Source organism: Cibotium barometz, chromosome 59 (genome assembly GCF_041138505.1).
Source record: "Cibotium barometz isolate CiBa-2024 chromosome 59, ASM4113850v1, whole genome shotgun sequence".
NCBI lineage: Eukaryota > Viridiplantae > Streptophyta > Polypodiopsida > Cyatheales > Cibotiaceae > Cibotium > Cibotium barometz.
Window position 1 is genome coordinate 19,222,453 of NC_141104.1, and position 22,885 is coordinate 19,245,337.

At 40.5% G+C, this 22,885-nt stretch overlaps 1 protein-coding gene across 2 annotated transcripts; it reads right to left on the reverse strand.

The window, feature by feature from the left end:
- Positions 1–19,403: 19,403 nt before the first annotated feature.
- On the reverse strand, positions 19,404–22,616 carry LOC147605562 (uncharacterized). Of its 2 annotated transcripts, XM_086793575.1 has the most exons (2): positions 21,580–22,616; positions 19,404–19,651 (listed from the first exon to the last, which is right to left on the reverse strand). In XM_086793575.1, exons 1-2 carry the CDS (start codon positions 22,601–22,603, stop codon positions 19,647–19,649), a joined length of 1,029 nt encoding a protein of 342 aa, XP_086649701.1. In that variant the 5' UTR covers positions 22,604–22,616; the 3' UTR covers positions 19,404–19,646. The 2 variants fall into 2 exon arrangements, with proteins under 2 accessions (XP_086649701.1, XP_086649702.1); XM_086793576.1 differs by lacking the exon at positions 19,404–19,651 and having other exon boundaries at positions 21,575–22,616.
- Between the last annotated feature and the right edge of the window lie 269 nt (positions 22,617–22,885).

Sequence of the window (22,885 nt, forward strand, 5' to 3'; positions counted from 1 at the left end):
TTGTAGGTCTGTCCTCGGAACTGGGTCAATGAAGTAATCTGTATTAGATAGAGTAAGTGTGGACAAAGTCTCATCGCGAGGTAGGAGTGGAAGGGGCACGATGGAAGACGTGGTAGCTCGTTCAGAAGGTCGTCTCCATCATGTCTTCAAAAGTTTGGAGCCCCCAAGCACACATCCACCAAATGAGTTGTTTGTAGTATCTAAACAACTGCTTAAGTGTGGGCCCTTTGTTAATGTCGAAGGTGAGGCCTTAGGCTCCCTCCAAGTAATGGTCCCATGTCAGGAAGGACTCTGACAAGGTGATGATGAGGTTCAACAATCGAATTGTGGTAGGGTCAAGGACCTGGTTGTAGCGGCGGATGAAATCATGGAAGCACTTGACCATGGATTCTTTAGTATAGGGATGTTTTGTGGTGACATGGGCGCGAACCAGGGGAAGTTGAATTGCAACTTTGGGTTCTTCTATTGCTCGTCGTCTCGTGGAACGTCTTCCAGGCCCACCATCTTCGATTGTGAAGAAAATATGGGTTGATCCTCAACATGTGGGGTGCATTACATTAGATGTCCCAAATGAAGGGTTTGTTGAGGAAGGGTCGGTTGTTCGCCCATGAGATCGAGCGTTATGGGACGAGCAACGGTGGCCGGTGGTATTCACCACCACGGGTTCTGGGTGGGTGATCACGCCACCAGTGTGATGTGGTTGGCGTATAGGAGCAGGCGAAGGACATTGAGGTCGAGGCCGTTAGTGATGTGGGTGATGGGGTGATGTTGGAGCTGTCGAGACCAAGCAGGATGGCGATGGCTTGCTTGAACTCCGTGCGGTCCTCCACAAGATCACGCCAATTCAAAGAGTTTGATGGAGGGTCAAATTCCTCGCGCTCCGACAGTGGTTGTGGTGGGATTTCCCCTTCTTCGAGTGGTGGGTTGGTGGGTGGCAGAGCTGGTGAGGGGTGTGGAGGGGCTGTTGATGAGAAAGGTCAGGTAGTGAGGCTCGTGTCGAGGAAAGGTGGGGGTCTGGTGGAGGTGGAGGGGATATCTCCAAATGTTTTTTGCGTTCCTAAGTTGAGGGATAGTGAAATTGGGGAAGGGGGGTGTGGGTGATGGGGGTGGAGTGGGAAAGTGAAGGGGGGGCACCAAAAAGGGGAAGAGTGGAGGTGCTTTAGGGGGTTGGTGGGGGTGGGGTTGTGTGTGAGGAGATGCAGATGAGTATCTTGATCGTGGAGGAGGGGGTGGTGGTGAAAACGAGCTTAGGGGTGGAGGAGGGGGGTGGTGGTGAAAACAAGCTCAGGGGTGGAGGAGGCAAGCTACCCTGCCCATCAGTGCCATCATTCTTGTTGTCTAGGCTAGGGCCAATTGCAGAGCGATAGCCTATGGATCAAGAGTATAGAAGAATTAGACTGCGGCGCGGAAGGAGCCTCGGCTTCACTGTACTCCCATGGAAAGCCAATGTGGGAGTCGTCAAACTAGCATATGCCAGTGGCCTCCATGACTTAGATTTGGATGAAGCATCAGTGGAAGAGAATGAGTAAGCTGGCTGTGCTGAATAGGGTGGTAGAGAATCATTGAGGAGGGAGAGGTAGGCATTGTGGACGACATGCCACCTAGCTTTGCCGAGGTATTGCAGTGCCTAGCTCGAGAGGAGGGGAAGATAGGGGCAGGGGCAACATACACCATTTGGTAAGGATAAATCAATGAGATTCTAATGGGATGCGGCAGGGAAGCCATATCAAAGTAGTAGGCTCCAGGCCGTGAGGGTGGATTGAAGAGGATGGAAGGGGAGTTCACAGAGATCATGAGGGTGTCGGAAGGTGAGCGGCCACTAGAAGAAAAAATGGGGGATGAGAGTTAGGCTATCTATGGGGAGCTTAGATAGAGCATATGTATACTATTGGCAGGAGAGGGATTTTTCTATGTAGATATCATGTTAGAGAAGGTTAAGGCGGATGGCTCGGAACTATAGATCAAGGAGCTGATAAGGGGTTTGCGGGGGAATGCCAAAATGGGGAGCTCGGTGTGGCGGTCTCCATGAGTGCATCCACCTTGTGGTCGACCGAGATGGATGAAGGAGCCGATGGAGTGGATGTCGGCTGGGCGGCCCAGGCCTCAGCATCTCCGAGCGGCTCATGTAGGTGATGGATGGTGGCCTTTGTTAAATCACGGTGCTTTGCAAAATCCGTGGTGGTGCGGGCTAGAGAGTATCGTCTGCTGTCTGAGCTCAGCTCATGGCCTCTTGATGTAGTCCTTCAAAGACTCTGAGCTCTTTGTGGGCTGTTGCTGCCGTTGCATGGGCTTGGTTGACCTGTTGCTAGAGCTGAGTAATTATGTTGATAGTTGTGCCCAGCTGCTCTATTTATTGGTCGAACTTTTTTTGTAGCTCCATGAATTGTACATTTGTCTGGTATAACTCCTCAGACACCGCTCTCTCCTGGGTTTTGGCTTATAACATTTCCCTCTGCGAAAGTTGTGTAACTTCTTGCTAGTAGGAGATGCAATCTTTCCTCTGTTGGATGAGCTCCCAAGCCATGTTAGCAAAACTCTGGGAAAAGTTAGGCACATCTCCACGGGCTGCATGGAAACTCTTTGCATAATTCTGGTTGGAGCTGAAACTGCCAGCGCGAGCCCAACGGAGAGTGTTGACTGTGTTCTGGGTGTCATTGGGGGATGAGGGCCCGACTTGATCACGAGGAGGCATCTCCGTGAACCTGTCAAGGGGTGGGGTCTCATATAAATCCCTGTTAAGAAAATCCTACCTCCTCTGGCGCTCCTCTTCCTCTTCATTAGCCTTCTTAGCGGCTTTTGCAGTAGTGGAAGCGATCTCTTCGTGTGTGGGCCTGGGGCTTGGGGGTGATTGAGGCTATTCTGTAGGGGCAGGTTCATGGTGGGACCTCTTGGCTATTGGGGAAATAGCAGAGGTGGATGGAGGGTACAAAGAAGAAAGAGCGGCATCCGGTTATCCTGGGCAATGTTGCCCCACTCAACTCCATCCTTGTTAGCATTCCCTCTGTACAGGCCACGGGTGAGCTTAAGGGTGTTGACTAGGCGTACATATGGCTGCTCCATATGTGGGAGTGCTAGTGCCACTCGCACAAGCCCTACACTGAACTGGACTGGATGCCTATGGCCCTCGATATCCAAGATAATGCTTGTGTGCTAATTTGCATCATAAGATTCAGTGAAGTATAAGGCATTATACAAGTCTGGCCCCCAAGGCTCTAGGGTGGGTAGGCAGCCCAATCCAAGTTGTTCCAATTTTTGTACCACCGCTGGGTCAGCCTGCGGTAGCTCCATAACAGGGATCGGTGTAGTAAGGAGTTTGAGCTCAACTTTACGGTGGTTCTTCATCAAGGAATGGACAGTGTGTCCATTGACCTGCTTCATCAGAGCTTTTTCCAGGTGGGAGAGCTGGGTGGGGTGCTTCGTGTACTCCTCAAAGTGGCACTGGTAGGCCTCTTCCTCCTCATGGAAGTATGGTGGAGCACCTCCAGAGAAGAAGTCGGAAGCTTCTGACATCCTGAATGCTAGCTGTGAGAGTAAGGGTTTGGGGAAAAAATTTGCAAGGGTTTGGCTAGGTTGAGAGTGAAAAGTGAGGAAATGGAAGGCGGCGGGGGCCCATATTTATAACCATGTGAAGAAGACACGGCCATGGCAAGTTTAGGGAATGGGCATGCGACTGTAAGCATACATGCATGGCAACTTAGACTACGAGCGAACGTGCATGGCAAGATGAGCGAACGGGCATGGCAAGTGAGCGAATGGCCGTGGGCTTACGGGATTGGTCGGGGGCTTTTGAATAGGGAGTTGGCATGGCTGACAGTGTGCGGCGGGAGAGGGAATGACCGTGCCAAACTGGGAACATTTGTGGCAAGTCAAATTTCGAGAAGGGAATGGTCGTGCAAAATTTGGAACGGTTGCGGACTTTGTGGTTGAGGGAGGAACGACTCTGGCACTTTAGAATTATGAGGAAAGAACGGCCGTGGCAAGTTTTTTGTTTTTTTTGTGCACCCTATAAGAGGTTTCGTACTACACAGAGGCTATGCTGCCAACACCCCATTGTGGGTTTTGTACTGATTGCATGCCTAGTTTGCCAAAGAAATGAGTTTATGCCAAGATAATCACAAAGTAGGGGGTGGCACTTCCTGAAGAGATTCCGATGTGGGAAAGGGAACAGTTAGGGTGACAGAGGGAGTTGAAGGGAGTTTTGCGGTCCTGTCGAGCCTCTGAATGATAGGCCGAGGAATTGCTGACGTTGAAGGCATATCTATAAGGAAGTTCGTCAGCGGTAGCTTGGGGTGATTGTGTCACATAGAAATTTCTTCTTCCCTTTATCTTGAGTAATCTTGATGCAGATGCATTAAGAACTCAATGGAGTCTTCTTGGGCCCTTTTATTTGGCAGTTTAAGGGAGTCAAACCTTTTCTCTTAAGAAGAAACATTTTCTAATTAGAAGCTTCAAAACGGCTACTTTATTCGAATTTGAATTTTGGAGGGAAAATGGAATTTAAAATCTAGCGGATAAAACCATATCATGTAACATATCTATGGAAAGCTCTTGATGCGTAGATCACGGATCTGTAATCTCCGCTCAGATCGGAGCTTGTATGTAGAAGTTATGGAGGTCCGAAAATTGTAAAATTGCCTCCCCCCTTTTTGGGGAAAAAAGTGCACCCTTTGACCACTCTTACACCTCTCTTACAAACCAATGGTTTTTGCTTACATGGCGGGCTCCTATTTGTCAAAAAGTTAAACGTTTCCATAACCTCATGGCAAATTAAAGGGCCCAAGAAGACTCCATTGAGTTCCTAATGTTGCCTTGGGTACCCATTGAAGGGTAGGGGACTGTGGTGTGACATGAGGTAGGAGCTCAGGTTGGAGAGGTTTGGGGATCCATATGGTATGATTGCCTTCATATAGTAATGTTGGGCAATGAGAAGAGATTTTGGGATCCACCGAAGGGTTGAGTGCATGGGTTTAGGGTTTGGTCGAGGTTCAGAACGCCTAGGAAAGGGTGTAGGTTTACGTTGATCCTATACCCTATAGGCTTGAGGTTGGCGAATAGGGGGCCTACATTGGGGTTGAGAAACTTTGGATGCCAGTTGTGAGGAGGATGGTGGGACCTTCTGGGGATCCACAATGAAGATGCTCCCTCATAGTAGCCGTGTCTAGCAAGAAGCTGCTTGGGCACCCAATGGTGAGATATCAAACCCAGTGAAGATTTGTTAGTATGGTTAGTGGGATGCAGTAGGGAAACTGCTTGCGATTTAACCATGTGAGAGGGCGCTGCCCGTGTGCGTGGTGGTGGTGTGGGTGCAAGAGGCATTGATGTGGATGGCATGTTGAGAGGCCTCTTTTTTGGGGGAACGGAGTGATAAGGGTGAGGTGTTGGGTTACTTGTGGGTGGTGGAAGTGGGGGCTCTTGTCATGGGGAAGTAATGGGAACTGGCTCTTCATCTATCATTAGAGTGGTAACATGGCCAGAAGCCAATTGTAGGCTGGCCATCCATGCATTCGAGTCGATGTTGTATCTGTTATGGCCCATCCATCCCCTGTCAAGGAGGATCTCCTCATGCATAGTTCCTTTAGGCATCACATAAAACTTCCCTTCCAAGGGATTATTTCAATGTGGAACAAAAGTGTGACTATGTGAATGCAATGAATATGCTGTGAGGCAAACATGGTGACAACGACAGGTGTTTCTTTCAATGTGGGTTCCCCAAGGGAACACCATGTTTCATAAGACAATAAATTGTAACTAGCCCCTGTATCAACAAGAGCTAATTTTTGGACAAAGTTGGTAGGTGTGGTCATCCCTAACCATAACTGAGATGGCTTCACTTCCCAGTCTTCTTCTTCTAAGGTAAACTACTTGGGCCATGTTGACCATGATATGCTTTTACTTTAGCTTGGCTTGCCTCACTTTGGCCTCTTCTTGCATACTTTTTTTCATATCGTCATGGTATTGTTTTCATTGTTTTTTTATCATGGATGGCTTTCAAGGTGGCCTCGGTGAGAGCTCCATAATAGTAGCATTTAAGTTTGCTGCCATTGAAGTAACGAATCATCTCAACACCATCAAGTGTTTCAATGTGCACAATGCCTTGTGGTGTGATCTCAAAGACTAGGAAAGGTCCTAAGCCCCTGAGCTTGAGCTTTTTCTTGTACGTTTTGGTGTTGATTAAGAGGACCATGTCACCCTCAATCATCTGTTTTTCCTTGAGATGATCATCAAACCATTGTTTACGCCTCAGCTTCTCTACAATCATGTTGTAGACTGCACTCTCATCAGAGAACTTTTCTGCAATACTACTATGTGAGTGGAGATATCTGACTTTGTTTATGTAGTCTCTGATGGTTTCGCCCTCATTTTGTTTGACATTGTTGAACTATCCAATAGGGCTCCATCGGGTACCTTGACAATAATACCCCACTTTAAAAGCTTCTTTTAGAGCCTCAAAGGAAGATTTATCTTCCGCTTTCAAAGATCTAAACCATTGGCTAGCTTTGCTATGCAAGGTAAGGCCAAAGGCACTTATCTTAGTCTTATCATCTATATGGCCAAATGCTTTGTAGATCCGGTTAATGGGGTCACCTGTTCCATGTGATCAGCTTCGAGATGTTCGCTGGTTTGATTCATTCCTGCCTAGGTTGATTCGTTCCTGCCTAGGTTGAACTGGTGTATGGGGAGCAATGCGAGCGGCTACCCTCCTCCTTATTTCCATGGCAATCCTTAACATTTTAGGTGTCAACCATGTCATGGTGGGAGCAGATGGTGCAAGTTGAGGAATAGATTATGGAGGAGCAAAACTGGGTGGATAGTAGACCAACAGGGGTCTTAGCCCTGTGGGAGGACCAGGTTGTGGCCCATGTGGTCCCGTTTGGTACCTTGGGTGTGTGATGTGTCCCTTTGTAAGATTCCTTCCCAGCCCCTCAAGATGTCTAGTATCTTCCCATGTAATCAAACCCCTTTTCAGAATAATAAAAGATCTTGTTTCTACCTGTTTTGGCCTAGAGAGAGAAAATATTCTAGAGAGAGATAACTTAGTTTTAGATATCTTTGGATGGAAAAATATCCTTTCTTATTAGAATAAATTCCCTCGAAATAGAAGTTTAAAAAGAATTTCCTAAGGTGCATTAGAAATAAATTATAATCTGCTAAAAAGACCTTAGCCTAAGGGTCCAGATTTTTTGAAAATTTTAGATTAAGGTTCAGAGGGGCCAATCAAATTAATCCAAATGTAGGGAGGAGATAAATGGAAGAAATAAAAAAAACCCCCAAAAATGAGTAAATACTCATATAAGATGAAGAGTGGACTAAGGACCAAAGGAAATACTAAAAAATGAATTTTCGACACCTCAGAGTGGGGATTCTCCCTCATGAAGGAGGCGCCTAATTCACATGTGTGGAGGAGTTTTAAACTCTCAAATAATGAGATATTTCATCTCTCCTCTCTCCTAATTCAAGTCTAGTTCCCAAAAGTAAGCTGAACTGACCCAAAAATGGTCAAAAATTGACCAAACTAATCTGGAAAATTCTAGAATCAGTTTGCTTGGTTAGAGGCTCACTTTTTCCTATAAATAGAAGCCTCACCCTTTGCAAAAGCTTAATAGTGTTTATGCACTGTCACTCTACTCCTCCCCAGAGCCAAAAACATTGAATTCACTTCATAATTCACTTGTTTTTGACTAATTCCTCTACAAAGAATTGGTGGCCACTCTTGATCCAAACAAGAGTAGAACCCTCAATTCCTCAAGCCAAAGGAAAGCTCACAAAACTCCATGTAAGTTAATAATTCTACTTTTTTTTTAATTCTAATCTATGGTTTTTTGAATTCTTTGCTTTTTAATGTGAATATGGATGTTAAGCCTTTGATGAAAAGGCTCCCCCCTTCTCTTCATTAAGAATTTCAACCTTTCTTTATCCTAAAATGAGAAACAAATAAATTAAGTTAAACTTTTCCTATTGATTACTCTATTGATTAGATTAGAATGCTTTATTTCATCTTGGGATATTTTTTTAAGTAAATTTAGAATGTAAAAATTGAGAAATGGTCAGCCATACAAAGGAGGTCATGGCAAAATTTTCTTAAATTTTGTGGAAATAAGTTTTATCTTTATGTTATTCAAAAAGAATAATCCCCACCGTTTGTGCATTCTAACAGAAATTCTTTTTATTTTTGTTATTACTATTTTATGCATAAATAGATGCATAAAAGAATTTTCTTTTATATAAAAGTGTTATTTTCATTAGATTCAATTTCTATGCATAGAAAGATGCATATTGAATAATTTTTATTATAAAAGTGTTATTTTCATTAGATTTAAATTCTATGCATAGAAAGATGCATATTGGATATTTTTTATTATAAAAGTGTTATTTTCATTAGATTTAAATTCTATGCATAGAAAGATGCATATTGGATATTTTTTATTATAAAAGTGTTACTTTCATTAGATTTAAATTCTATGCATGGAAAGATGCATAAAAGAAAATTTTTATTATAAAAGTGTTACTTTCATTAGATTTAAATTCTATGCATGGAAAGATGCATAGAATAAAAGAAAATGTTTTATTATAAGTGTTACTTTCATTAGATTTAAATTCTATGCATGGAAAGATGCATAAAAGGAAATTTTTTATTATAAAAGTGTTACTTTCATTAGATTTAAATTCTATGCATGGAAAGATGCATAAATTAATTTTTTTAAATTAAAAGTGTTATTCCTATTAAATTGATTTTATGCATAAATAGATGCATAAAAGGATTTTCTTTTATATACTAGTGTTATTTCCATTGAAGTTGGATTTTATGCATAAATAGATGCATAATAAATTTTTATATCAAAATTAGAGTTCTCTTTAATTCTATGTTTAATTTCTACTAGTGTTATTTCCATTGAAGTTGGATTTTATGCATAAATAGATGCATAATAAATTTTTATATCAAAATTAGAGTTCTCTTTAATTCTATGTTTAATTTCTACGAGTATTTGATCAATAAATAAGTAAATACTCTAAGAGATAAATTTCTATCATTTTTATTCACTTGGATTGTAATGAGAAAATTGAGAAATTCTATCAAAGTCGAAAATTCAGATAAATGATTAATTTATTTCTCATCAAAATTCGTGATTAGTTTAGAAATCAGGTAAGTGAATATTTAATAAATGAAATTTAGTAAAATAAAAATTAAAATATCACCCTCTTTTTAGAAAGATAGTTCAGGAAGAACCTTATCAGACTCGAAACCTGAATCAGACTATGACCAAGACCAAACTCTTTCGTCAATTTCAAGGAAAGATGATGTGACCAGTTCAGGAAAATTCACTCAAATCTCCCACTAAATCTAAAACTAGTTTGAGACCCTTTGAATTGATCTGAGGATCAAGGTTACAAAATTTGAGGAGTTTTGTTTTGAAATTCAGACCTATGATCAAGAAGTTTTGTGGACGCGGATTTAAGATATACTCATTGTATTCAAAAGAAAATCAAAACTGAAAACTTACATAGAAACCCTGTTTTCTTAAAGGACTGTCTTACGCCAGAATGCTGGAGGGAGAATTTGGTATATGTGTTTTTCTAAGGAAAGTTTGGTTGCAATAGCTAGTAGGGAGTGTTCAAAGGATAGCTCACGCAGCAAAGCCTGTTGGAGGACCAGCCTTGGTGTGGTTAAAATGGTGTGCTTCCGGTACGATGGATGAGGGCCAACGAAGCGGTCCCTGAGTGAAGTGCCAATACACCTAAGGAGGATCCTGGAGGGTTCTGATGACTAGGCAATGCACGGGCTCGTGGTGCCGAGGATACCCATGCGTATGTTGAGGAAGATATTGTATGATGGACCAATGTTTATTGTAATCTATTACTGGATCTCATTGTTGCTGACTAGCTGGTCTCAACTAAGAGTCCAGAGTGATACTGTTTTTGTTGAAAAACAAGGATTGGAAGGAAATTTTGAGTTATGACATCTGTAACCAATAATTGTTTGTCAATGGATTGTTTTATAAGTTAAAGTTTTAAAGAGGAGTGTGTGCATATCTGTATTCTAAAGCAAAAGTTAAGAAAGGCATTCAATAATGGGTGGGCGAGTACTTGTCTGGTTCTACCAATTCTAGTGGTTGGGCAGTGGCTAACCCATGGGCCGGGATGGGGTAGAGTTTTAATAAAAAAATTTGATTAATAGGAATACACTTAGAACTCGAGTAGGATGGAATCAGTAGAGTTTTAATAAAAAAATTGATTAATAGGAATACGCTTAGAACTCGAGTAGTTAAATAAAAGCCTGAAGACTTCTCAAATGAATAGATCAACTACCTGATTCAATCAGGAAAAAAGCGATGATTTCTTCAAGTTAAGTTTGTAATAGTTTTTCTTCTATCTGGTTTAATTAGATGAAGGTTAGTTTAGTCTCTTGACCCTGGTAGAAAATTCATTAAGAAATTCAAAAAGATGGAATCATTCCCGTTTTTTGGGCAAGGAAAATTTTCCCGATTTCGGTTTTGGAATGACCACTAGTTTAGTCTCGTGCTACCCGGACATTCGAGGGCGAGGCCCTGAGTGGGAAACCCTGCCCCGCACAAGAGGAAGCTACTTCTGCTGCTACCAACCAGGAATCCGGTGCACAGAGGGGGCAGTAGGATCTCACACCCTTGAGGTGGGTACTACTAATAGACCGACGGGCCCTGTTATGGCAAAATGGGCCTGGGTACAACCATTCTTCTTGGTATGATATCTCAGGACTTTGGGAAGATGGACCTGGTTCTTGGTTTAACAAGGTCTCCGAAGCTCTGAATGAGTCTTCCACCCCTGAGATATGTATGTCTCTCTAGTCTGGTAGTTGGGTTTGTGTTTGATGGCTCTCATTCTGGCCGACTTACACTCTAGGGTTTAGAGAAGGATTGGGCCCACTTTCATGAGGTTGGTCCATATCTCTTACTCTAGGTTGCGGTTCCATGGACTGTGCGTTTCCCAGGATAAAATGAGCCTTATGCAAGGCTTTGGTGAGAATGAGTTGGAGAGATAGGAACAGACTCCTGGACAGATGGTCTGTCCATACACTGTGGTTCAGACTCTCTTGCCTCAAGGTCTGGAGTCCCTCATCCACTACTAGGGACATCCTTGCTCTCTCTAGTACTATCAAAGACGAGCACCATTTGACTCCATGCGGTATTTACCGATGGGTCCGATCGGAATGAGATTGCAAACTGGAATGAACGTTCACTTTGGGTGAGAAGGAACGAACGTTCAAAATAAAGCCGATTGGAATGGGCATGGCAAGCTGATGCCACGGGCGTTCACTTCAAGATTGGCAGAGGCATTCGCTCTCTGAGAGGAGAAGGAACGGACGTGCAAGTTTATGGGCTGCGTGGAACGGACGTGGCAAGCTGTAGTAGAGGAGCTCGAACAGGTGTTCGCTCCAGGATTAGGAGCAAACGGGCATGGCAATACTTGGAACGTATGTCTGTGGCACTGCCAGGCAGGGAATTTTCAAATCTGACTGGCTTACAAGTATGATAGCCACTCTGACAATACAAAATTCTCCTAGTTTAAATGCACTTCAATTCACATGAGGCCCAATTAAATGCAATTACACTAATTTTAATGCTTGTGCCAAATTTAGGCAGCAAATCTACCAGATTTAGGTTGCGTAGAAGGAACGGGCGTTCCCTGAACTTGTCATGGACGTTCGCTTCTCAGAAAATTCTATTGGCAGAATGCAATTTCACTTGGAAACCTCTCCAATGAGCGGCTGATTCAGGCACCTTCCGAGGGTTTTTTGATGTTTTTGTTTTTACAAGGAGCTAGAGCTAGTCTCTAGCTACTTATTGATACCTACAATGCATGGTTTAAGCTAATTGAGTAATTAAATAGAAATGCAAACATGAAGAAAAACACAAAAATTGAAAATTTTTTGAATGTTGAGGGAAAACAGGAGCACTTACTTGCTTCTCCCCGCTTTCAGGTGAAGATTCGAATACTTTGATGCTCAATAAACGGTCCAAACTCTGGGTAATCTCCAACAAAACACAAAGCAAACAATGTTAATCAACCAACCGTGAATTTCCATTCCAACCGGGCAAAATCAAGCTCTAGCTAATGAACCAAGTAGAGGACCCTAAGCCAAATGCAACTCCCTCTGGCAGCGGCGCCAAAGATGTTAATGGTTTGACATGCTACCTCACAAGCACAAGAGAGAAGAAGAAGAGAGTGCATGCAAGGGTTGAATCCCGGTGATTTGCACTTGGTCAACCCTATTACGGTTAACTCCTCGATGTGAGGCCGCTAGGGGCTTTCTCTACACTCTCTTTGCGTCACCCAAAGAGAGATCCAAGCAAGCTAGGTAGGAGCAAGAGGGAAGTGGAGAGCTCAGCCTCTACCTTATGCCAATCGTATGCAAACAAGACAAGGTGGAGAGCAATGACAAGGGAGTGAAGCAGAGAAGGGAGAGCCACACCATTCCTATTCACATACACCAACAATCACAAGCAAGCAAGCATCACAGGCAAGAAAGCCACCATAAGCAAGATAGATAGATAGATAGAGAGAGAGAGAGAGAGAGAGAGAGAGAGAGAGAGAGAGAGAGAGAGAGAGAGAGAGAGAGAGAAGGAAAAACTCAATCGAGACAAATGGGATTGTCCCTTTTCATATTTCATAAAATGTCTTATACACATGAGCTCATATTTACAATGTCTGGCCGCCCAATTACAAATGGGGGCCCAAAACTACTCTTCCTAGTTTATCTAGCTCTATGTACATCAATTCCATAGATGTAAGCTTGGTCATCCCATGTCTCATTTACAATTGGCGCTTAGCGTGGTTACAAAAACATGAATTACAAGGGAATCATAGTAGCCACGCAAAAGTTCATGTTAACTAGAGTGGTTAATAGTGGCCAATGGTACGATTATCATTCTAATCACTTGATTAGAAGAGGTAATTAATTGGTCATAGTGCAGAAAAAGGATCACTTTGGAGTGTAAAGGCCTTCCACAAATCTTCTTTACAAAAGGCTCAAGGGCCACCTATAATAGTGTGACTATTTATAATTTAAGCCCACTGAACACATGATTAACCATAATAACCATACTTTAACCCCTATTTTTCTAAATGTAGTCCTTGTAAAGCACATAGTGTTTTACCGTGGCTGCTACATGCCTCTAATCAAGAAACTGAGCCCACCATCGTGTTTGCAACATTCAAAAATCCATAGGGGTGAGTCAAATTCCTCCAATTAGAAGCACCTGGTGCATTAGATCATTTTTTCCCAAAAATGTAGCTTCTTGTAAATTGTTTGTTGCTGGGGCGACTTCCTTTACAAGCGATTGATGCCTCAGGCTACGTCTTTGGGTTGTTATGAAGCCCCAAGTGATGGTTGGGATTTTGACGGAGTGTGGAGAGAGGTACAAGCCCTCCATGGACTATGGGTAGAGAAGGAGAAGAAGAAGAAGAAGCCAAAAAAGCTTAAAAAAGGATTAACACTTAATTTACTCTAATTAGTGTATATGATAAATTAGGATAATGTAATTAGAAAAGCTCTAAGACCATATTAGGGAGTTTGGAAAAATCTCATTACTTTGGAAATTTTATTTTCAATCTATTTTTTGTTGTATCTTGAGCATACCAATTCCAAATTTGTCGGAGAGTGTGGATTTAGAACCTGCTCTTTCCAATGATATGTCACACGAAGGGTTTTTGACAAAATCTTAAAAGAGTTTACCATGCCCCCATATTTCAATCTTACAAAATGGGAATTGGGATTTTCCCAGACTCTCCAATATGGTATTCTCTGGATCTTGGCTCCAATACCATGTTTGAAATTATGGTGAATCAAACAAGATGATTAAACTCATGGTGTGAAGGCAACATTAGACTAAGCAAGAGAGGTTAATACTAATTGCATGACATTACGGTTAATGATAATATAATGATAATGTGTGAGAGAGAATGAGAATATAGAGAGACTTGTGTTTGTGTTTTGTGTTGTTGTAAATATTCATTGGATCTAGCCTATTTATAGGCTTGGTAAAAAAGTGATTAAGGGATAATCCCATTTAACTAATCCAAAAGTGGTAAAAAGGTGATTGAGGGATAATCCCATTTAACTAATCCAAAAGTGCATCAAAAAGAGCACTAGCTGCCTAGAATTAAGTGCAATCTAAAACTCTTTCCACACATGCTATGGCTGTCTTGGAGGTGTAGTCATGCCCAAAAACCTTGTACAAAATCAGGCCTTTAGACCATAGAACCATATGCCCATATCTCCAATGTCACATGGTATTTTGGTGTATTATTTCAACAAAGCCCTACTACTACCTCCATGCCTAAGCATATGGGCATAGAACCATATGCCCATATATCCAATGTCACATGGTATTTTGGTGTATTATTTCAACGAAGCCTTACGTACCTACTACCTCCATGCCCAAGCATTGGGTTTGTTGTTGAGTTGTTGTGGGCAAGAGTCACCTCATATGTGTGCTAAGACTTGTTTTGAAGATGGTCTCATAGTGGATATTGAGCTGACAATGTCAAACCATGAAGATATCACTAAGTCCACAATAGTGGACAACTCAAAGTATTGAACAAATAAACAAGTCTAAAAAGAAAAGTAGTTCAAAGAAGAAGGTGCAATATAAACTATTTACTCCAACAATGGTTCTTTAAAAGTCAAAGAAGAATACTGTTTGTTCACAAAGATGTTAGAAAAGTGTGCAAACTGTGAAGAAGTTGCAAATCAGGCCTTCTAATGATTTCTTCTTGAATTAACAATCTTTTTCTTTGACATTGAAAGAACCATTGTTGGAGTAGACGGTTTGAATTGCACCTTCTTCATTGAACTATGGCTTCTTTTTTTGTTGAAGACTTTGAGTTATCCACTAATGTGGACTTAGTGATATCTTCATGGTTTGACATTGTCAACTTAATTTCCACTTACTCATTCTGCATGAACACACCTTCACTATATATGTGCATAATGTTGGTGTTGAGATACTTTGTGAAACCCAATGCTTGGGCAAAGCGCTATTACTAGGGCTTGGCTGCCCTAGCCTTAAGCCTTTTCTTTTGAGATGAGAAGCCATAATATGAGAAAACAAAATTGACCATAGTGGTGTTGACAAATGACCACAACACTACTTCTCCCCAAGGCTGAAAAATTATAAGTATTTGGAGATTAAATCTGGGACCAAGGGGATTTTATAAAATAAAGTAATAGAGTGATGGAGTGATCCCCAAGGTTAAGATTAAATCCTTAATTGTATAGATTAATGAGCTTAATTAGCACTTAATCACTACTTTATGAAAGTATGTAGAAGATGAAAGTTTGATTGATTCTCACCATCCACTTGATGAAAAGCCTTGAGATTTTTTCTTTGGGAAGCTCAAACCTTTAATTCTTACCATCCACTTGAAAAGCCTTTAGATTTTTTTTGTGGGAAGCTCAAACGATTGATTAGCAACATGGCTAAGGGTACTTAAAGACTTGGAGAAAAACAACTGAGTTCCACATTTTTGCATTTTTCATAGATCTGATTCTCCTAGTTGCCTGAGCACATCAAATGACTTAAACTTTCATAGGCATGATCCTCAACGCATTGCTAAGGTAGCCCTAAGATTTATGAAAAACAAAAAGCGCAGAACTCGAGCTTTTTTCTCCAAGTCTTCAAAAACCCTTGCTCTAGAAGTGTTGCTTAACAATGTTTGGAGCTTTCCACAACACAGATCTCAAGGCTTTTCATCAAGTAGATGGTGAGAATCAATCAAACATTTTTTGCATAGTTTCATTAAGTAGTGTGATTAAGTTCTAATCAAGCTCATTAATGTGAGAAATTAAGTAGTGATTAAGTGTTAATCAAACTCATTAACGTGAGAAATTAATTGTTCAATATTTACCTTAGGGAGTTGCTTCACTCCATCACTCTATTGCTTGTTTTACAAAAGCCCTTTGGTTTAGGCCCCTAGTTTCAAGCTCCAAATACTTACAAGTTTCAGCCTAGGTGTAAGGTCCCTCCCAAGCCATGTATGTATGTGTCTCTTTTAATATAGATTTCAATAAGGAAAGAGAGTGTAATTAGAGAAGAGTGAGACAACAAGGCTAGAAACATTAGCTCCAAAAAATAGAGGTCATATTTAGATAAGTATTCCTAAAAATAGAATTTCGAATTTAGGTGATAAGAGGTCATATTTAGAGTACTTTTACATATTTAGAGTCCATGCATACTAAAAATGTCTAAAAACAACACGTTTCTAAAGATGGCGCGTTTGTGGCTATATACAAACATTTTTGCCTATTCTGCTCGCGTTGCTTGTAGATCAGATGCCTTCCCGTTCTTTTGACTGGTTATGACTATATTCTGAGTTTTTATCTCACAGAGTTATGGCCAAAACAATTTGCTGTTTCTGTCAGGGTCTCTACACAGAGAAAACTGTGAGAAGGCAGCAAGTAGCCTCAAGGTAATCCTAGAGTTTGAGATGTATATATCAGAGAGTTATGGCCGAAACAATTTGCTATTTCTGTCAGGGACTCTACACAGAGAAAACTGTGAGAAGGCAGCAAGTAGCCTCAAGGTAATCCTAGAGTTTGAGATGTATATGGCCGAAACAATTTGCTGTTTCTGTCAGGGTCTCTACACAGAGAAAATTGTGAGAAGGCAGCAAGTAGCCTCAAGGTAATCCTAGAGTTTGAGATGTATATTTGCTGTTTCTGTCAGGGTCTCTACACAGAGAAAACTGTGAGAAGGCAGCAAGTAGCCTCAAGGTAATCCTAGAGTTTGAGATGTATATACATCTCAAACTCTAGGATTACCTTGAGGCTACTTGCTGCCTTCTCACAGTTTTCTCTGATATACATCTCAAACTCTAGGATTACCTTGAGGCTACTTGCTGCCTTCTCACAGTTTTCTCTGTGTAGAGACCCTGACAGAAACAGCAAATTGTTTCGGCCATAACTCTCTGATAAAAACTCAGAATATAGTTGTATAACCAGACAAAAGAACGGGAAGGCATCTGGTCTACAAGCTAGTGCAGGCAGAATAGGAAAAAATGTCTGTATATAGCCACAAACATGCCATCTTTAGAAACGCATTGTTTTTCCACATTTTTAGTATGCATGGACTCTAAATGTGTAAAAGTACTCTAAATATGACCTCTTATCACCTAAATTCGAAATTCTATTTTTGGGGATACTTATCTCTTAATAGAACTATTCTTATATTCTTATTTCTTTTAGGATTTTTGGAGCTAATATTTTTATTCTAACACTTTCCTAATGTTTCTAGCCTTGTTGTCTCACTCTTCTCTAATTACACTCTCTTTCCTTATTGAAATCTATATTAAAAGAGACACATACATACATGGCTTGGGAGGGACCTTACACTAGGGGAGCATTAGTATATTTAACTACTATGGTTGAAGTTTTTTTTTTCTCATATTATCGCTTCACATCTCAAAATAAAAAAAATCATAAGGCTAGGGTCAAGCCCTAATAATGTCACCATGCCCAAGGATGGGGCTTCACAAAGTATCTTAGCACCAACATGCATATATATGGTGAGGGTGTGTTAATGGAGAATAAGATTGCAAGTGGACATTGAGTCAACAATGTCAAACCATGCAGATGTCACCAAGTGGATAAATCAAAGTCTTCAACAAACAAAGAAGTCTCAAAAGAAAAGGAGTCGAAGAAGGTGCACTTCACACTATCTACTCCAACCGTATGGCTCTTTCAAAGTTAATCATCATAAAAAGAGTGTTACGTCAAGAAGAAGTCGTCATCAACAAACTTTGTAAATGATAAAGAAGATCCAGATTTAGACTTTAAAGAAGAGGACAATTTTATCAAAGATGATTGGGCCTTTTAAGGCATGTGTGGTCCTAGCCACCCTCAGTTCTAACTTCTCTCTATGTGTTTAAGTTATTAGGTGTACTCCTTGTTTGTTTTAAATGTCTGGAGTATTCCTTGTATGGTGAAGTCGGTGAAACTAAAGCGAAAGATACACTTGGTAAATCCAAAAAAAATCCATTGTATTGAGGATAATTATTAGAGAGGAGTGTTAGAAAATGTCAAATAAGTATCCAAGTTGTAGGGTGTGCTAGGAGTCACCATTTTAGGTCGAGATGTTTATCTCACATGGGAGATTTTGGTTGTAGCCTTTTTGTACCTAGATAAATGTAGGTTTTCCAATTGAAGTAATACAAAAGCACTTTTCTCATATCCTCTCTTCTATCTCTTTCTCTCAACTCCTGTAGGTATTAACATTAATCTAAACCTTAATAATGATGCTTAATCTCATTACTATCCACCCTAAGTCTATGAAACCCTGATTTCTTACAATTTTGTGGACTGCAAGATTATCTTCGTGAGATGTTTCTATCATCAATCCTTGTCCTTATCTTTGACTTTGGCTCTTCTTGATTTGACCCTAGCATATCTTTTAGCCATCATGGAATGAATCGATGGTTAGATTCACTTGTAGGGATGCATGCTAAAAGAAGAGGGAGGATACTGTAATATCCCCATTATAAATTCCATAGGTATTCTGAATATTTTGGTCGTGTGTCATTTTGTATAGGTTAATTTGTAAAAGTGAAGCCTTAAAGTTTATAAAAGGTTCACTTTAGCACTTTAGTGGATTCACTTTAGTGGAAAATGTACATTTACTCTAGAAGAAATATTGGTAGAATTGTAGACCTAGAACTTGGGTGATGTGGACAAGGACATAAGGGAGCTTGAAGCTCCCTTAAAATCCTATAAATACCAACTCAATCAAGTCTTTTATGATGCTTATGAAGCCTAATCTATATTAAAAGCCTAATCCAAAAACCTTGCACTCTCCTAACAATTTCCAAAACATAAGCGGGTGGCATATTTGTTTCTTATTACCTCTTCCTATCTTTTTTTCTAAAGTCTAGAGTGCATAGTATAGGAACACCATGAGAGTCAAGACAAGTCATGTGTAATTTGTGAGGAATCCCATGAAAATCAATAAGAAATTACGTTGAGGACTCCAATAAAGAATTTAGATAAAATTATTCTGACTTGAAAATATTATAACTAGTCTTAAACTTCAAATTAAGTGCCATGATGACTCTTAATAAATCATTTAATACACTAGTCTTATATAGTTATAATAGCCCACTTTTATACAGAAACATGTAGCATGCAAATTTGAAGACTACAAAAGATCCTTTATGTACAAAACAATTGTGACTTAAAAAGTAGATTTCCATAATTCATATTTTTTGAGTGAAATCACCTAATTATTTTATGAAAACAATGCTTACTAAGAATAGTTTGTCATTGTCAAAATCTTTTTAAGTGAGATCAATAAAGCTCATTGTTGCATACAAACTCATATCTATACTCTCAAAAAATCTTAGTAGAAAGGACTTTATGTCTTTATGTTTATCAAGAACCTCTTATTTAAATTAAAATCAACAAAATGTTACAGATTTAAAACACCACTACAAGGAGCTTTAAAGTTTAGGATTAAGCATATAGCCACATGATATAAAAGCAATCATTAAGGAGAAGCTTACATAGTTATTCATAAAATGATATGCTTTACTTGTTCTTAAGTTTTTCATGTCTTTACATATTATTTATATGCAAAGGAAATTGAGCTTGTCTCCCGGGTGTCTCCTTTGCTCATGCACAATCATTCTACAAAACCAAAAAATGAGAACTAAAATTAAAACATCACATTGAAAATTGATTTAGATATAAAACTCTTTAGTGCTAAAAGAATTGTCTAATAATAATTATTTAAGAATATATAATAGTTTGAGATGTAATAAAAATAATGACTTAAAATGTGAAAAAAACCTAGCTTAGCATGTAAGTTATTGATAAGGAAATAAGGAAATAGATAACATATGTTGATAAAAAGATAACTGAGTTAGCGTATAAGAAGTTATGTTCTTACAATGGTATTGACAAATGATTACATAGAAATCTCATGTCATTAGATGTCCAAACTACTTTTAAAAGACATGACTTATGATTCGATCAATTAATTATGAAAAGACATGATGCCAAAAAGAAGCCATTGTTTTTTACAAGCTAGGGCACTTTTTAAAAACTAAAAGAGATGCATAGAAATTGTTGCATTATATATATTGTAATTTTCTTAACATCCTTTGAAAATTATCTATCATGCTTGACAAAAATAATTGCATAGTGACATTCATGAGAAGCTTCTAAATAAATGCTTAGAAAAGGCCAATTTGAGCTTGATATATGTAAAAGGAGAAGAGTGTTGTTCTTGATGCACCTGAGAGACTATGTTAATGAATCTCATACACTCGACACAAAGATAAAGTAATGTCCATTTTAATTTTCCCCTACAACACACCATCAATTTTCCCCTACAACACATCAATGAAGATGTGCAAGAAGATAAAGCGATGTCCATCTTAATTTTCCCCTACAACACAATAAAGACGTGCGAGCTAGAGAGAACAATTTAATCTAGAAGATGGACCAAGGACCAAAATAAAAGCTAATTAAGATAGGAGAAAATCTCTTAAAAAAATGAGAGTGAGAGAGAAAGGGGGTGCTAGAGAGAGAGAGAGAGAGAGAGAGAGAGAGAGAGAGAGAGAGACAGCCTAAAAAGAACACGGCTAAGATGTACATCCAGACTTGTAGGGGATCCCTTAAATAAAACTATTAGAAAAAGTGGATCCACCCAAGAGAGAAATAGCTTGAGAAACATCATGAACAATGTTGATTAGTGTACCAATATTCATGGTAGATTATTATAATGTCTTTAATTTTCAAGAAAGAAAAGTTAGAATGTTGTTAAAGCCTTCCTCTTCAAAAGGAAGGCTAAAAACAATTTGGCATAATGTAGACTAGAGTTGAGGGAAGCTAAACATTAACAACAATTAATTAGTGAATCTAAATGCATTTATCAAAGATAAACATTAATATTGTCTTAGGAAGTCATAACTAGGCAAGCAGGAGACCTCCAAAAACCAAGAAACATTAGTACTTCCACATTACGAGTACAAATCTTTCATGGGTGACGTCGTGTAGAGCCTAGCCATCCTCAAGACTATCTCCCATGGGGTCATTAAGACCCCTTGGGGCATGGGATCAACCGTGGAAGGCCAAGCGATTACCAATCAGAACAACCCCAGTGCTCCATGAGGGAGGATAGAGTGATTACCGGTCAGAATAGCTGCCGGGTATCTTTTTTCAGGGGATGTGTGTGTATTTATTGCCAGGCATCTTTTTTCGGGCAATGTGTGTGTAAAGGGCCTAAGGAGGACAAAAGAGAGAGTTGCTATCGGGCATCTTTTTTCGGGGGATGTGTGTGTATTATTGCTAGGCATCTTTTTTCGGACGATGTGTGTGTAAAGGGCCTAAGGAGGACAAAAGAGAGAGAGAGAGAGAGAGAGAGAGAGAGAGAGAGAGAGAGAGACGCTTAATGTCAACTTTATTGATCTAGAGAGACCAATCGACGGAGAGACTTGAACCTGAACCCAAGTGCATCCATGTCATGTGGACCCATCGCAAGGGCAATCCCACTAGCGAGAGAGAGAGTTATTTTTTTATTCGAAAAAAAAAAAAAGAAAGGGATACTTAACGGTTGGTGCCGGTGGCCCAGATGGGGAGGCCATTGAGCATGTTGTAGATGACGGCGTTACCATCGTTTTGCAGGATGAGGATGAAGACGGAGGGGCAGGAGAGGGAGGTCCCGGAGGCCCAAACGCGCTGGCTATCATCATCATCATCCCCCTTAGAGATCACCAGGTTGCCATCGCGCAGCAGAGACAGGCTGCACCTGCTCCCCTTGCCCTTGGTCCTGGAGCTCCATAACGGCACACCCCCTCCTGCGCTATACAGCACCAAATTGCAGTCGCCCTGCATCATCATATAATACTCATTGTTCTGTGATACTAGTGCATGAGGCGCCTCCAGCTTATCAAACCCTGTATCTGCCCCACCGCCATTGTTGTGGCTCACCAGCACATCACCCCTTGGCAAACAATCCAACACATCACTGCTGCTATCAGTATCGCCATCGCCTTCATCGTTCAATACACCATCCATATTCCTGCTACCCCTCTCCTTCCTTGTTTTGTTGCCCCTCCTCTTGGCCTCCTTGCCTTCATTAATGGCTCTCACAAGCTTTACCCCGATTAAGGTTTTGTTGCTGCTTAACCCACCATCAGTACTTGTGTGGTACTCCATCCAATAATGCCCGCTCATTATGATCGCCCACCTGTACCTAAGCTTCAAGGTGGCCCGGAACTCCTCTAGCAAGCTTGCAAATTGCTTCTGCAATGCTTTTCCATGCTCCACCACCTTCGAAGCAACCCTCTCGTTGGTATTGTTAGAATCGAAGAGCCTGAGACGAATCAGAACCTTGTGACTCTTCTCTGCACAGCCTATCTCCTTCTCTAGTTTGGAGCCAAGATGGTAAGCAGTGTGGGTGGAGATTGAGCTAATGAATGAGTTAAGGGCTGTGTAAATGCAGGTGGGCATGTGCTGGGGCAGAGAGAAGGGCTCATTAGCATGGGCGATAGAGGGGGAAAGCCCATAGCTGAAGCTGATCAACAAGCAAAGCATAGCAAAGAAGGTGGCCAGCATGAACTTTAGAGTTGCCATGGATAAAGGAGTATGGATCAAATGCATGCAGGATTCACTTTTGCCCAAAGGGTCACTTTATATGTGTATCCACATAGCCTTCTTGGGGCAATGAAAAGCCGGAAGTTCTAGAGTTACATAATACACCCTCGTCCTCTAACGTCTTGCCTGCCTATTCAACTCCTTTTAAGAGCTTAACCACTTAAGATCTATACATACTTACTCATGGAACAAGAAATGAGCTTATTAAACACTTGAGATCTATACATACTTAGCCATGGAACAAGAAAAGAGCTTAAATAT